Source organism: Zootoca vivipara, chromosome 3 (genome assembly GCF_963506605.1).
Source record: "Zootoca vivipara chromosome 3, rZooViv1.1, whole genome shotgun sequence".
NCBI lineage: Eukaryota > Metazoa > Chordata > Lepidosauria > Squamata > Lacertidae > Zootoca > Zootoca vivipara.
The window spans coordinates 116,661,257-116,676,692 of NC_083278.1; the positions used below are offsets into that span (position 1 = coordinate 116,661,257).

Genomic DNA, 15,436 nt, shown 5'->3' on the forward strand with positions numbered 1-15,436 from the left:
CAGTTTGGTGGCCCACATAAATTGATCCAAGTTAAAAGGATTTGCATGTGTTCTCTTATTTTGTACTACTTTCTGGTGTGACTAGGAGTGAATGCAGCTGTAAATCAGGGAATTGAACCCTAGTTTCAATTCCAGCTCTGCAATGAACCCCACAGCTGTCTTCGGGTGCCACTATCGTCTCAGCCTCAGTTCATCTACCTGCAATATTGGCACAACAATGCTGATCTACAGTGGTACCTTGGTTCTCAAATGCCTTGGTACTCAAACAACGTGGAACCCAAACACTGCAAACCCGATAGTGTTCCAGTTTGCGAACCTTTTTCGGAAGCCAAACATGCTCCGTTTTGAGTGTAACGCTTCCGTTTTGAGTGCCACACATCCATTTGAAGTGTTACGCTGAGGTCTGTCCGTTTTTGCTACCGTATTTATTTTGTGGTTTTGTTTTTGCGGCTCTTTGTTTTTGTGACTATGTGGAACCCAAACATATACCTAAATAAATAAATAAATAAATGTTCAGTTTGTCGTTGTTGTTTTGTCGTGTCCAACTCTTCGTGGCCCCATGGACCAGAGCACGCCGGGCACTTCTGTCTTCCACTGCCTCCCGCAGTTTGGTCAGACTCATGTTTGTAGCTTCGAAAACACTGTCCAACCATCTCATCCTCTGTCGTCCCCTTCTCCTTGTGCCCTCCATCTTTCCCAACATCAGGGTCTTTTCCAGGGAGTCATGAGGTGGCCAAAGTTTTGGAGCCTCAGCTTCAGGATCTGTCCTTCCAGTGAGCACTCAGGGCTGATTTCCTGCAGAATGGATAGGTTTGATCTTCTTGCAGTCCATGGGACTCTCAAGAGTCTCCTCCAGCACCATAATTCAAAAGCATCAATCCTTCGGCGATCAGCCTTCTTTATGATCCAGCTCTCACTTCCATACATCACTACTGGGAAAACCAACTAAGCACCTTAGAGACCAACTAAGTTTGTTCTTCGTATAAGCTTCCGTATGCATGCACACTTCTTCAGGTACCACTGTGGAAGTGTGGAACCCAGTTCAGCTACTTATTGATTGTGTGACTGCAGTACATTGTTTATTGCTTTCATTTTACGGATCAATAGTCTCAATAGATAGTAAAATTAGATATCTAATTAGATATATCATTAGATAGTAAAATTCATGTTAAATTGCTGTTTTAGGGGTTGCTTTTAAAAGTCTGGAACAGATTGATCCATTTTGCATTATTTTCTATGGGAAAGCACGCCTTGGCTTTGGAATGCTTTGGTTTTGGAATGGATTAAGTTTGAGAACCAAGGTACCAAGATTCTTCCATACCCCTAGGTAAGTCAGCAAGACCCTGACTTCAAACGTCTCACCAGTTATTACACATATAGTGCCAAACGCGTTTCACATCCCTAAGAATAAGAAAGTTTCCTTTTAAAACATCAGCGAAAGCCAGCTTTCTCCTGGTGGGCAATTGCAGCTTCCCTGCAGTTCCACAGATTCATAGCACAAAGCGCGTAACCTTGTGTCACCAAAAGCAAAACATTTTTATAGGAGTGAAGGAGTGGCAAAAGGCTGGGCTTCCAAGCAGATCTGGCCACACAGGGAAATACGTGGAGAGATTCTGCAGATTCCCTAGATGCCTGCGGCACCTGAGCCCCCTGTCTCCGTCTCAACAAAAATCCAAGTGCAAAACTGACTGCAGATTCTTTAAGAAACACAGTTCAAGAAGGATACCGACAAGCTGGAACATGTCCAGAGGAGGACAACCAAAATGGTCAAAGGCATGGAAACGATGCCTTACGAGGAACGGCTTAGGGAGCTGGGTATGTTTAGCCTGGAGAAGAGAAGGTTAAGGGGTGATATGATAGCCATGCTCAAATATATAAAAGGATGTCATATGGAGGAGGGAGAAAGGTTGTTTTCTGCTGCTCCAGAGAAGCGGACACGGAGCAATGGATTCAAACTACAAGAAAGAAGATTCCACCTAAACATTAGGAAGAACTTCCTGACAGTAAGAGCTGTTCGGCAGTGGAATTTGCTACCAAGGAGTGTGGTGGAGTCTCCTTCTTTGGAGGTCTTTAAGCAGAGGCTTGACAGGCTGTCAAGAATGCTTTGATGGTGTTTCCTGCTTGCCAGGGGGTTGGACTGGATGGCCCTTGTGGTCTCTTCCAACTCTATGATTCTTAGCTTCCTTGCAGAGTTAATTTTCCTTTAGGTGGGGCATTATTTCAAGGATTTTGTTTAAAAAGAAGAGCAAAAGACGCAGCAGGACTAATGTGAATGTTCATTTCACAGTGACATGAGCAATTCTAACTCATTTTGCTGCTCCTGGGAGAAAGATAATCTTTTCATTCACTCCTGCCTGTGAGCAGTGTGATTTACTAGTCAGAAACAATAAGATGAAATGTTAAGAATAAGTTCATTTCATGGCAGTGCTCAGATCCCTAAAGTCAAAACGGGAGCCGGTGTCTCTGTGCCCTAGTCTCATGGAAGCTCCACGTTTCCCTTCTGCTACAAAATACCACCTTTCTCTGCTTTTGGCATCTCGGCATTTTTCCTTTTTGTGTTATAACTCTCCATAAAGGTAAAGGTAAGGTCAAGGACCCCTGGACGGTTAAGTCCAGTCAAAGGTGACTATGGGGTCGCGGCACTCATCTCGCTTTCAGGCCTAGGGAGCCAGCGTTTGTCCACAGACAGCTCTCCGGGTCATGTGGCCAGCAGGACTAAACCGCTTCTGGCACAACGGAGCACTGTGACGGAAACCAGAGCGCACGGAAACGCCGTTTACCTTCTCGCCACAGTGGTACCTATTGATCTACCTGCACGGGCATGCTTTTGAACTGCTAGGTTGGCAGGAGCTGGGACAGAGCAATGGGAGCTCACTCCGCCGCAGGGATTCGAACCGCCAACCTTCTCATCAGCAAGCCCAAGAGGCTCAGTGGTTTAGACCACTGCGTTCATATTCACAAGAGACTTTAGGATAGGCCAGGGTACAAGCCCCAAATATCCCACCCAATACCCCGGCCCAAACTGGTGTCAGGGGAAATGGGGAACGTCTCAAAATACCCACTGAATGCCCTCTGGCCTGCACTGTGCCACCTTCAATGAAAACACAACTCACATCGACATCCAAATGGTCACTTTTTCCACCCACAGAGGGATTAGCTCTTGAACGTGCATCACCCATGCGCAAGCCACGAACATTTTCACAGATGCACACTTGCCTTACACCCACAGCTAACCCCAGTATCTGCACGAAACTCAGATCAAGTTGTGAGGCTCAGTCGTCAAACGTATCAAAAATGCCACATTCAAAAGGAGAAACGACTGATTGGCTAGGACGGCAAAACAACAACAACAACCCATGGTACATATTTTTAAAAAAAACAGAAAAGTGCTCCAGACAATATATTTTTGAAAGAAGTCTCGCTAGTGTAGGAAACAAATAGCCATTTGTGTTCCACCCTCGCCCAGTGTGGCAGCACACAATTGTTCAGATTTTAAATTTGTTTATTTTTCTTTTTTAAAAAAAAGCTTTTAGCAAGCTATGAAATGTTCTGCACTTGAACATGCTGTTTCTCTCTCTCTCTCTCTTTATCTTGCATGTAAACTGCCCGGACCAAGAAGCAACTCAAGAGAAGCAAATGAGACACAATTTAAGATTGTGTAATTTAAATCCTACCGGTTTGTCCTTTTGTGCCACAGCATCAGTCCATTTAAGACCATTTTGCTACTCTGCTTGTTGACGGGTCTCTTTGAAAAAGTACATTAACGGCACCCGCAGCGGATGACTCCATCCCTTCACAATTCTGGTAAGCCTCACAATCACTGCTGCAAAGTCCTGACTGCAAGGGAGCCGTAACTCTGTTTTAGGGGCCGTAAGGAAGTTGTATGGTGTAGCAAACTAGTATCTGAGGAGCACAGAGAAGCGCCCTTCCTTCAGGGGATGGAAGAAACACAGGCCGCAATAGCTCACTTTTATTCCACCCAATAAAAAGCACTGCAGGCACTTGTGGCTTGAGAAGACTTATTCTAGGCCCTCAAAAGCAGCACTCCTTCAACCGAAACTATTAAACTAAAATAGTCATCTTCCACACAGCGTTCAGGCTTTAAAGGCAAGACATCCATTTCTCAAAAGTCCTCTGCTTGCGGGCTGAACATGTTGAGATGTTACCCATGCAAGGATGTACATTCTCCTTTGGACAATAAAGAAGCAGGTCAAGACTCCTTCCTCTGACCGGGGATACGAAAGGGAGAGGGTGAACTTCTACAGCACCAAGCTGCAGTAGCCACTGCCCTGAAGCCCAGCAGGTGACCAGACACTCAAGGGACAAGACTGGCTCATCCCCATCTCCCTTGGGCAACCAGGGTCATATCAGTTTAGTAGCTAGCCATGAGAGAAGCTGGTAGCGAATGGCGATAGAGCCGTCTTTCCCAGAAACATGATCAGTTCCTAAGGAGCCCTTGCTATTACCTCTCCTCCTTCAGCTGCAGAGAAACTTGGACTTGAACCATTACTACCCTTTGGCCAAACAGCCTACAAATCTCCACTCTGAACTTGCTGCCTGGACTTTGGGATTCCTCGGATGCTAACATCATTGAGGATTCACACGAGGAACTTTGCTCCAAGCCTTGCAAAGACTTTCCCAGAGGATAAGATTGTAGGTACTTTTACAATATTTCCATACAGAGTTGGATTCTGAGACTATGCTGGTAAAAAGGGGGCAGTGGTGGAATATCTCTCTCTCTCTCTCTCTCTCTCTCTCTCTCTCTCTCTCTCTCACACACACACACACACACACACACACACACACACACACACACACACAGCCCACTGCAAGTATTTGAAAGAATCTAAACCAGAATTTATTTCTTTTTTTTACAGTGCGTCTAAAAACATAATGCACAACCCTCAACGCTCCGCGTTGCAACAAAATAATTCTGAAGCCTCTCCACTTCTCTCCTTGGAGAGAGGCAAAAGAAGCCAAATATTTCCAACTGCTCTTACCACAATTGGGACGCCGATGTCCGGCCACAGGAGGTCCTCTGATGGCAGCTTGGGAGAATTCCAGACCACCACCACTTTGTTTAAGTAGGGGAGGCCGTTGAGTCTCTCCAGGGAGTTCATGAGCACTTCCTCTCGCTCGTAGGTCAGCATGACGACGGTGAACTGCTCCCTGGGGACGTTGCCTCCCAGCGCAGCTTGGAACTCCTTCCCGGAGCCGCCAGCTCCTCCTCCGATGGGCCGGAACCCGGTCCCAGATCCGAGGAACTTGGCTTCCGACGGCAGGACAGGGTCAAAGGGCGTGTGGGGGAAGAGGTGGAAAGGGCCGGGGGCAGAGTTCCAGTTTCTGTAAATATCCATTGCGGTGAGAGTGAAATTGCGCAGGTATTTGGGTGAGGAGTATGGCGGCTCCGTCTCCACCGGCCCCAAGTCTAAGTCCCCATTGTCGGCCATGTTGGGGTCTGTGCCAGCAGCCTTTCCGGACCGGTGGGGGATCTCCACCGCAGCCTCCTCCCGGATGGGGATGGCTGGGATTTGGATTCGAGTCCTTATGATAGCTAGAACTGTGCTGAAGATGCTGCCCGAGGTGGAGAAGTAGGTCTCCCACAGGAAGCGGCCTTGCCTCCTCATGGCCAGGAGGTCGTTGTCGGAAATGCTCCGCAGAAGAAAGTGCACTTCCGTGATACGTGGCTTTGGTATGATTAAGGCTGCCTCGTTCCACCGGATCACATCGTGGTAGGGCAGCTGGATCTGCTCTCCAAGGATCACCGGGATCGCCCCAACCTCCAGGGCCTCAAAAAGACGCATTGCGCACCCAGCGGAGATGACAAGGTGGGTGTCCCCCGGGGTGATTATCAGTGCAAAAGTAGATAGTTTCAGTAGCTCTAGTCTGTCTTCCCTTTCTCCACAAAGAGCCCACTCAGTGGGCAGGCTTGGCTTGGGCTGGTTCTTACACGTGAATTCCACCAAGACAAAGTCCAGCTTGCTGTCTTGGACAGCCTTCAGGGTGGTAATGATCCTGTCATCATAGTCTGCTGGGGCGTTGCCTTCGATTTCTTCTTCGAACGAGCGCACTTCTTGCAAGCTGGACCGGAGAGACTCGACCTTCTCCCCTTGGAAACTGAACAGGTATTTCCGCTTGACCGGCACCTGGGGCGGGATCTCTAGGAAATTGGGCTCAGACATGGCGTGGACAAGAGGGGACACCACAATATCGAAACCCGGGCGATACTGTACATCGTAAAAGGTGGACTGGGCGACCATGGCCCGCCCCGTGCTGACGTTATAAAGGAAGTTCTGAGTTTCCGACTTCCTGGACAAGTTGATGATCAGGTGGTTGTGCCCATCGGTCCTCCAATAGGGCAGTGTGTGCAACTGTTGCTCGAGTTCAGTAGGTTTAGGCGTGACGGGCTCCTGCATTTCCCCCACGAGGATTATATACAAACAGGCAATGTTTGCGTTTTCAGTAACGTACACATTAGTTCTGACAGTGGACTCAAAGGCTTGCTTAATTAAGGGGTCTAACGAGCTCCCGAAATCGAACTGGTCGCTGTTGTAGACATACACAGGGAAGCCGGAGGTCAGCGGGCAGCGGGAGTAGTCGAAGCAGTTATGTAGCCGGCAGCTCCTGTGGGATTTTGGCAAGGGGAAGTTGGAGTCGTCCTTGTCCGGCAGCAGCCGGATGGGCAGGGAGAGCTTGGGCTGGTTCTGTGCCATGAGTTCTTTATAGGAGTGCTCCGTCTGGCTGATGACATTCTTCAGCTGCAGGAGGTCCTGCTTGGCGTTCTCAATGCTCTTCTTGCAGGCTTCGATCTTGAGGTTCAGCTTGGCGATCTCGCTGTTCAGCTCCTGCCTTTTGGCCTCCAGCTGCAGCAGCTCCTCACTCACAGACTCCCGGATGCGGCAGAGGTCCTGGACGTGCTTCACCTCGCACAGCTCGTTGCCCGTGCGCGGCCCGAAGATGCGCTTGCCGGCGTCGTCCGCGTCATCTATGGTGGTTAGGTAGTAGTGGGCGATGAGGGGGAAGAAGACCAGGATGATGAACAAGGTGAAGCTGAGCCAAGTGAGTCGAATGCGGCTGGACCATCGCAGCATCCAGGGTTGGCCTCCGTTGCCTACCCCTCCATTCCGCAACATGGTATACCCAGTCATGAGTCCAAGAGTTGGTGCTGCCCCTCTTATCACGTTGGATCAGTAGCCATAACCAAGGCGGTTTTTACCGGCGAGGCTCCAGGAGGAAAGGCTATTGCGCCCCTTGGACCAAGGGCCAATAGAACGGAAATTTCATCTTCTCCTTGAGACAGTGGGCGCAACTTCCGATCCAGTTGGAACCAAGGACGAAACTCTTCTTCTTGGCCTCCAGTTAACTGGGTGTTGCTAGGAGAGCGCGGGCAGGGTCACCACAGCAATCGGTTGCCCCCTCCGGGCCGGAGAAATGCAACGGGAGCAAGGCAACCTTCAATGTCCCCCTCCACATTCTGTATTAGCATCCAATGAACAAGACAAGCAGGGGGAAGCTCATGCAATCATGATTCTTTGTCGCCTCTGTGCTGCCACGATTTCACCATTCCTAAAAGAGAGAGAGAGGAGACAACCATGATATACCAGGCAATATAGGATGTGCCTCCTTCATTGCATTACAAAAACAGAGACCAAGAAAGCATTAGTAAAGAGGACAACATCCTTCCTTCTGCCTAGATCTGACCTGCGCCTTATACAGTAAGCCCACAACTTATGTTGCACATTCCGCTTCATGCGCTTGGTGTAAACTTTCTTTGAAAAAATAGAAAGGGGGCAGGGGCAGGCATCCAGGGGGGGGAACACACTTTGGTAATCCCACCTGCCATGGCATCCTATGAATTTTCACTATATGCAATTTTGGCTTGAAGCATTATCCCCTGTGTAAGTTGCGGGCTTAGTGTGAAGCCAAGCTGGCCACATGCTGCTTGGGCTGTGGTCAGATGCTACGTTCCAAACTTTGATACAGTACAAGAAAGTCCTAGGATAGCCAATGCCCACAGTTCATCATATAAAACAGGCACGTCCAACAGGTAGATCGTGATCTACCGGTAGATCACTGGGTGTCTGTGGTAGATCGCTGCTAGATCCCTGGCACTCCCCAAAAATAGCTCACCCCAAATTTTCCTCCTCCCTAAAAAAAGCTGAACTATGACCTGAAGCCCTAAACAAAAATGGGCCTTCCTCCCTCCTAAAAGAAGCTCAACAAGTTTGACCTAAACCCCAAAAAACAGGGCTTCCCTTCCTTAAAAAAACTCAACAGCTTTGACCCGAATCCAAAAAATGGGGTAGTTCACTGCCAGTTTTTTACTCTGTGAGTAGATCGCAGTCTCTTGGGAGTTGGCCACCCCTGATATAAAACATTACTACGCAAAACCCCTCTCTCCCTCAAATTAGAATCATAGAATCATAGAGTTGGAAGGGTCGTCGGTCTACGTAGCTTGAAACATTTCAGAACCAGGGCTCACTTTTAACCCAAACTTGCATTTGGGGATCCATTTATTAACATTTTACCATATATTTGCATGGTGGTAGTGCTCCTGTTGCAACCGAACTCGGATCAGGCCACAGGCCACTAGTCGGTCCCTACCCCACCCGTTGAAGACCAGTGATTCAACCCAAACTCCTGCAACGCAGAAATCATAGCTGAAGCATCCCTGACAGAGGGACATCCAACCTCTGTTTAAAAACCTCCAATGAATTATTATGGAGGATGCCGTGTGTGTAGATTACGAGAAGAAGAAGAAGAAGAAGAAGAAGAAGAAGAAGAAGAAGAAGAAGAAGAAGAAGAAGAAGAAGAAGAAGAAGAAGAATTTTATTCATGGGTGGAGGTCTTTGGGGTGGAGTAAATAGTTATTCGTTCTATTGTTCCTTGATGTTATTACATTCATCAACCATTGCAATAACTGTTAGTGACTCAAAAATGAGAAATATCTGCTTGAAGACTGTCAGGGTGTGTTGTGACTACTCTTGAGTAACGACCTTCCACATGCTTGTCTTTCAGACGTTTTTTTATTGGTGCACATTATTTACAGTGTAACGGATTGCTCATTTCATATCTACCCGCTCGAGTCAGATTCCTGCACTACCCCCCTCCGCATTCGTGACCAGCATAAAAGCCTCGGAACTGAGAAGCGCCTCCCTTTCCTCCTCCTCCTCAAATCCGGCGTCGGGGGGACGGGTCTTCTGTCTAACCTATTCCTGTCCACTTTTTCCGCCTCCCTCTCTTCCTGCCTATGGAACAGGGGCTCTTTGATGTTGCCAGAGCCCTGGCACTCCATCTCCGTTTCCTGACTCCCCCCTTCAGACCCCTCAATCTCATGACTGCTGGGAGACGGGCTGCTTCTGATGAGGGGGGAGGGTTCTCTATAATCCCTCCCCCTTACATAGACATTCTTATTATTCTGTACATAACAAAAAACCCACCACCCTCCAATGAAGGAGAGTTTATCACCTTCAGAGGTTATCCGTTCCACTGCTGAACAGCTTTTACCATCAGAAAGTTCTTCCTAATGTTTACTTGGAATCTCCTTTCTTGTAATTTGAATCCTTTGGTTTGAGTCCTATCCTCTACACACAGATTCGTTTGAACTCACTATGCAAGCCTGGGTCAAATATGGGTGGGGTGGAGGCCCTCTGATGCCAGGCTCAAAATACAACATTAGGCCGGGCTCCCTTGATTTCATCCAACTTTGGCAAAACGTCAGGACACCAAATGATTAGAACAGAAGAGCAGCTGCAATTTTCTGAGCTGGAACCTTACAAACAATTTCAGTCTTTGTTTGCCTCAGATCCTGCACCTTTAGAAACAAGCAGCTTACATAGGTTTCTGCCACCTTTGATGCAAATGACACGGAAAAGTTACATTGCGGGGAGGGGGTGGAATATTCGCACTCTATGAATTTAAAGGAAGAGAAAAGGGGAAGGAAATGTTGCGTTAATCCACTGAAAGGCAGCAGACTTAAGGGATGAAGAGCGATTCTTCACATATGACATAATAAGCTGGTGGAATTTATTGCAAGCCATGATGGACACAAGCAGCTTTCTTTCAAGAGAGAAAGAGAGAGGGAGAGAGGAGAGCATTTTGTGCAGCAGGCCAGCAGGGCGCCAAGTTTAGGCCAGCAGTGCGCCAAGTTTAGACAGCAAGGGCACGTGAGACAGCCATTCTTGGTAGTCGCCCCATAATAATGGAAAACTCTTCCCTTGGAGCAAAGGTGAGGAACCTCAAGCCCAGGGGATGAATGCAGCCCCCCAGGTTTCTCTTATCTGGTGCTAAGAACTCCCCCCAAGCCGCCGGCACCCTCCATGAGTCCTTTAGCCTGAGTCCTTGCAATTCGATCAAACCTTTTGCTTGCCTCTCTCCCTCTTCCCCCCCCCACCCCCTGTGTAGAAACAAATGACTTTTTTGGTGAAGTACCTTGGAATGCAGGCTACTGTACAAAAGTACGAGCCACGCCCTTTGCTCCTCTCGCTTTTGCCACTGTGACTATCCACCAGTAAGGTAAAGGGACCCCTGACCATTAGGTCCAGTCGCAGACGACTCTGGGGTTGCGGCGCTCATCTCGCTTTACTTGCCGAGGGAGCCGGCGTACAGCTTCCTGGTCATGTGGCCAGCATGACAAAGCTGCTTCTGGCGAACCAGAGCAGCGTTTGGAAATGTCGTTTACCTTCCCACCAGAGCGCTACCTACTTATCTACTTGCACTTTGACATGCTTTTGAACTGCTAGGTTGGCAGGAGCTGGGACAGAGCAACAGGAGCTCACCCCATTGCAGGGATTGAACCACCGACCTTCCAATTGGCAAGCCCTAGGTTCTGTGGTTCAGACCACAGTGCCAACCGCGTCTACAGCCCCCAGTACGGCTGGGCAATACATCCATATATCGTCCAAAACCAGTTTGAAGTCCACATTGTGATATCGGTTTCATAATTTTTGACCTGGAAATATATCGCAAATCATTCTCTCTCTCTCTCTCCCCCTCCCTCCACCCCCTCTCTCTGTGTGTGTGTTATGCAAAAATCACAATGTGGGGGAAACTGTGAAGCCAGCCAATGCTTCTCTCGATTCCTGTAGCCCCTGCTAACTCTGCTGGCTAAGCTCTCCCTGGCCTCCTGCAGTGGGGCAGGACATCACAAGAGCAGGCGCTGGCAAAAATCACAATGCAGGGAAAAACCATGAAACCAGCCAATGCCTCTACAGTACATATAGCTCCATCCTTATTCAGACATTGGTATATCGCAATGCTTAGCTGGTGATATACCACAATGTTGAAAATCAGATATTGCCCAGCTCTGATCCCCAGAAAGTTGCCCATGAATGAAAAAGGTTCCCCACCCCTGTCTTTGGGGTTCCAGAAGCATTGTTGTAAGGGCTTAAGAAGAGCCTGCTGGATCAAGCCAGTGGCTCAACCAGTCCGCCATCCTGTCTTTGCAGTGGCCAACCAGATGTTAGACATCACTGCCACAGTTCTCTGCCCACCTGCAACTTCCGGCAACTGGTACACAAGGGCACACTGCCACCTTTGCTTTTAGCAGGCCACTGCCCACCATCCACCAAGGCATTTACCACACACACACACACACACACACACACACACACACACACACAATCTTTGCTACTCTGGCTAGTACAAGAACATGCAACTGAGGAGAACCTTCAATACCAAGGGCGATGTTGGAATAAACACCAGCGAGGTTACCGACCAGCAGGTTGTTCCATTAATTCCCAATATCACCGAGCAAAGGGCATCCATGTAAATCACAGAAGACGTCTGGAAGGAGAGAACTGCTAGAGGGTCCAGGGAGAAAAAAGGATGAACAGCTTTCTGGGTTCTTGGCAGTGCAAGTTCAGATGTGTGCGTGCAGGAGAAGAATCACCTCAGCCAGAACCATCTTTGTGCCGTACATGTGCCCACATTTGTATGCTGGAGAAGGAAGCTGTCTGTCAAACTCTGTTAAACCTTCAAATTAACAAGTTATTCTCATAGTGCCCCTGGGTCCCACTGCTACCACGCTGCCTTATGGAACAGACGAGGTTCATCGGATGCAAGGCACAAGCAGCGACTAATTGGTTGAGCTAACAGAAACGGCCTGGAGTGCGCTTAAAAGCCAGTCGTAATTTTAATGTCCTGCCCTCTGCCAGGGAAGAAGGTGACTCCTGGAGAGGGGAAATGCCTGCCCAACTCCTGTTCCCGGCCTCCGTGTCTGCTTTCCCCCCTCTCCCACAGGCTTCTTCCATGCTTGGGGGGGGGGGGAATGTCTCTCAAGACCCCAGCTTGCTTTGTGAGACTGTCACTGTCTTCTGTCCACATGGCAAATGGTGGTTTGGTCCTACACAGGGAAGAAGAAGAAGAAGAAGAAGAAGAAGAAGAAGAAGAAGAAGAAGAAGAAGAAGAAGAAGAAGAAGAAGAAGAAGAAGAAGAAGAAGAAGAAGAAGAAGAAGAAGAAGAAGAAGAAGAAGAAGAAGAAGAAGAAGAAGAAGAAGAAGGAGAAGAAGAAGGAGAAGAAGGAGGAGGAGGAGGAGGAGGAGGAGAAGAAGAAGAAGAAGAAGAAGAAGAAGAAGAAGAAGAAGAAGAAGAAGAAGAAGAAGAAGAAGAAGAAGAAGAAGAAGAAGAAGAAGAAGAAGAAGAAGAAGTTTGGATTTGATATCCCGCTTTATCACTACCCGAAGGAGTCTCAAACCGGCTAACATTCTCCTTTCCCTTCCTCCCCCACAACAAACACTCTGTGAAGTGAGTGGGGCTGAGAGACTTCAAAGAAGTGTGACTAGCCCAAGGTCACCCAGCAGCTGCATGTGGAGGAGCGGAGACGCGAACCCAGTTCCCCAGATTACGAGTCCACCGCTCTTAACCACTACACCACACAGAGAAACCTCCGCAAAGCCAAGTAATGCAACAGGCTCTCACCCTGAACAGGACTTCTGGTATCTTTCAACGGTTGCCATTTTTAATATATAGGTATATCTATCAATGCAATAAAATAATACAAATCAGGTTGGTAAGGAGGGCCCCATTTTAGATGGCTGCACTCTATCAGGCCTTTTCAGTGGCAGCACCGCGGTCATGTAACTTCCTCGTCGTAAAAGTTCACGTGGCATGAAATTTGATGCTCTTCAGACACAGGGTGAAACGAATTGTGTTTTCCTACCTTTTAATGGGTTGTCAAACTGCTTTTAGCAGTTCTCAGCTATCTGGCGGCATTTAAAGATTCCCTTGCTGCTTAAATGTATTGTTTTAAATCGGTCTAATAGTTTTAGCTTTTTGCCAATTGTTTTATTGTGTTTGTTCCCAATTGGCTTTTGTACCCTATCTTGCTTCTTTACCCGAAAGGCGGCATAATTTATTTTATTTTAATAATAATAATAATAATAATAATAATAATAATAATAATAAGGATGTTTTGTACAGGGGCTACAATATTTCCCTCTCCCTGCTGGAACAGCCTATCTGTTTCTATACCCAGAATTGGGATAAAAGAGCATCCCTTTTTACGCTTGTATCACTGCAGGCAGAAAGTTCTTTTGGACATGAAATTGCTTTACGCCACTAATCTCGAGCAGAAGCCACACAGCAGAGATTTAGAAAGAGCCGCTGGAGAATTGATCAGCCGCGAGATGCCAGATTGCATAATGCTGTGGCATGTTTCGTGTTACAAAAGACACACCAAGATTTGCAGGGTGCCTAGGAAATGACAGCCACGGGGAGCAGACTGTTTGCTTCCTAGCTGGTACAACCTAGACTTCCTTAAGGCCACAAAGGGAGTAATTTTTGGGTCGGGCGAGAAAATAAAGTCCAGATTCATAGTCCTAATATCATCTTCAATGAGAAGCATCAGCGAGAGTCTGAGAGAGAGAGGGGGCTCTCCTACCCTACCCCATTGCACTTGAGATCCAATTGCAGCTCCTTTCCCCCCTGCTGTTTAATTTTATCTTTACAGCCTGCCTCCTTTCCCCTGCTTTTTGTTCTGCTTATCTGTTGGCTTTTAATATCCTTTGCATACTTTGTACGAAAAATTTCACTCCTACCTTCGTACAGCGCCCTGGAATCCTCCTGATGAAGGGAGGTGCAGAAATATTTTAAAATAAGTAAGACTGGAACTTGTCGACAAATACAGTGGTGCCTCGCTTAACGAATGCCCTGCTTAACGAAATTTCCGCTTAACGAAAGGATTTTTCGAGCGGAGCTTGCCTCGCTAGACGAATGCGTTTTACGAAAAATTCATCTAGCGCAGGGGTGTCAAACTCAAATTCATCGGGGGCCGCATCAGCAGTTTGGTCACCCTCAAAGGGCCGGTTGTATCTGTAGGACTATGTGTCCACTCTTTATTATCATAAATTATTGTCACTGCATTCAATTATTACTGTTTTTTGTAATAATGTAAGTAATAACTAGCTCTGAAAGCAGAAACATAGTCAGAATAATGGCAAGTAGATATTCAAATGTACAATTATTGTACAATTTATTGAAAAATGATTTTTGGTAACTGCACTGGGTGGTGGAGGCTCGCTAGGGTTTCATGCAGGACCTTTGCAGAGCTACTAGTACCTGGAGATGCTGGGGTCCTTCTGCATGCAGGACAGATGTTCTGCCAGTGAGCCACCACCCTTCACCAAAGGGACTGGCTGAAGTTGACTCACTGGAGCTGCTCTCCTGGTTCCAGGGTTTAAGGGCCAGAAGTATAAAGCAGCATCCTATGTTTCTGAGGAGAGGGAGAGGGAGAGGGAGAGGGAGAGGGAGAGGGAGAGGGAGAGGGAGAGGGAGAGGAGGGGAGGAAGGAAGGAAGGAAGGAAGGAAGGAAGGAAGGAAGGAAGGAAGGAAGGAAGGAAGGAAGGAAGGAAGGAGGGAGGGAGGGAGGGAGGGAGAGAGGAAGGAAGGAAAGAGGTGAGAGAAAGAAGAGTAGGAAAGAAGGAATAAAGAAGGAAAGAAAAAGAAAGAGGGAGAGAAGACAGAGATAAAGAAGGAAGGAAGGAGAGGGAAAGAAAGAATAAGAACGAGAGAGAGGAAGAAAGAAAGGGAAGGGGGGGTCGCCTTGATTCAGCGCCAGAAAAGAGTGCGAAGGGACCCCCCCCCCGGCCCCAGCTGTTTGTCGGCGCTTTGTCGGCGCGGCGCTTCAGCAGCAAGGTCCCGCTGCTGGGTCCCGCTGGCTGGGGCGCTCGGCGGGCCACATGACGAGGTCTGGCGGGCCGGATTTGGCCCCCGGGCCTTGTGTTTGACACCCATGATCTAGCGAATCGCGGTTTCCCATAGGAATGCATTGAAATTCAATTAATGCGTTCCTATGGGCAAATTTTTTTAAAAAAAAAAATTCAATGCATTCCTATGGGATTCGCTAGACGAGTTTTTCGCTATAAGAAAAGACCCGTAGAACGAATTAATTTCGTCTAGTGAGGCACCACTGTATACCACTCGCATTTGGACCGATGGG

The 15,436-nt window shown here is 47.9% G+C and overlaps 1 protein-coding gene across 7 annotated transcripts in view; it reads right to left on the reverse strand.

The window, feature by feature from the left end:
- The window catches only part of EXTL3 (exostosin like glycosyltransferase 3), a 148,303-nt gene that overhangs the window by 41,808 nt on the left and 91,059 nt on the right, over positions 1 to 15,436 (reverse strand). For all 7 annotated transcript variants that reach the window (XM_060273177.1, XM_035110850.2, XM_060273176.1 and 4 more), the window contains one exon: positions 5,001 to 7,566. In XM_060273177.1, the coding sequence (XP_060129160.1) occupies positions 5,001 to 7,148 (2,148 nt within the window). In that variant the 5' untranslated portion in view covers positions 7,149 to 7,566. The remainder of the gene's footprint in view (positions 1 to 5,000; positions 7,567 to 15,436) is intronic.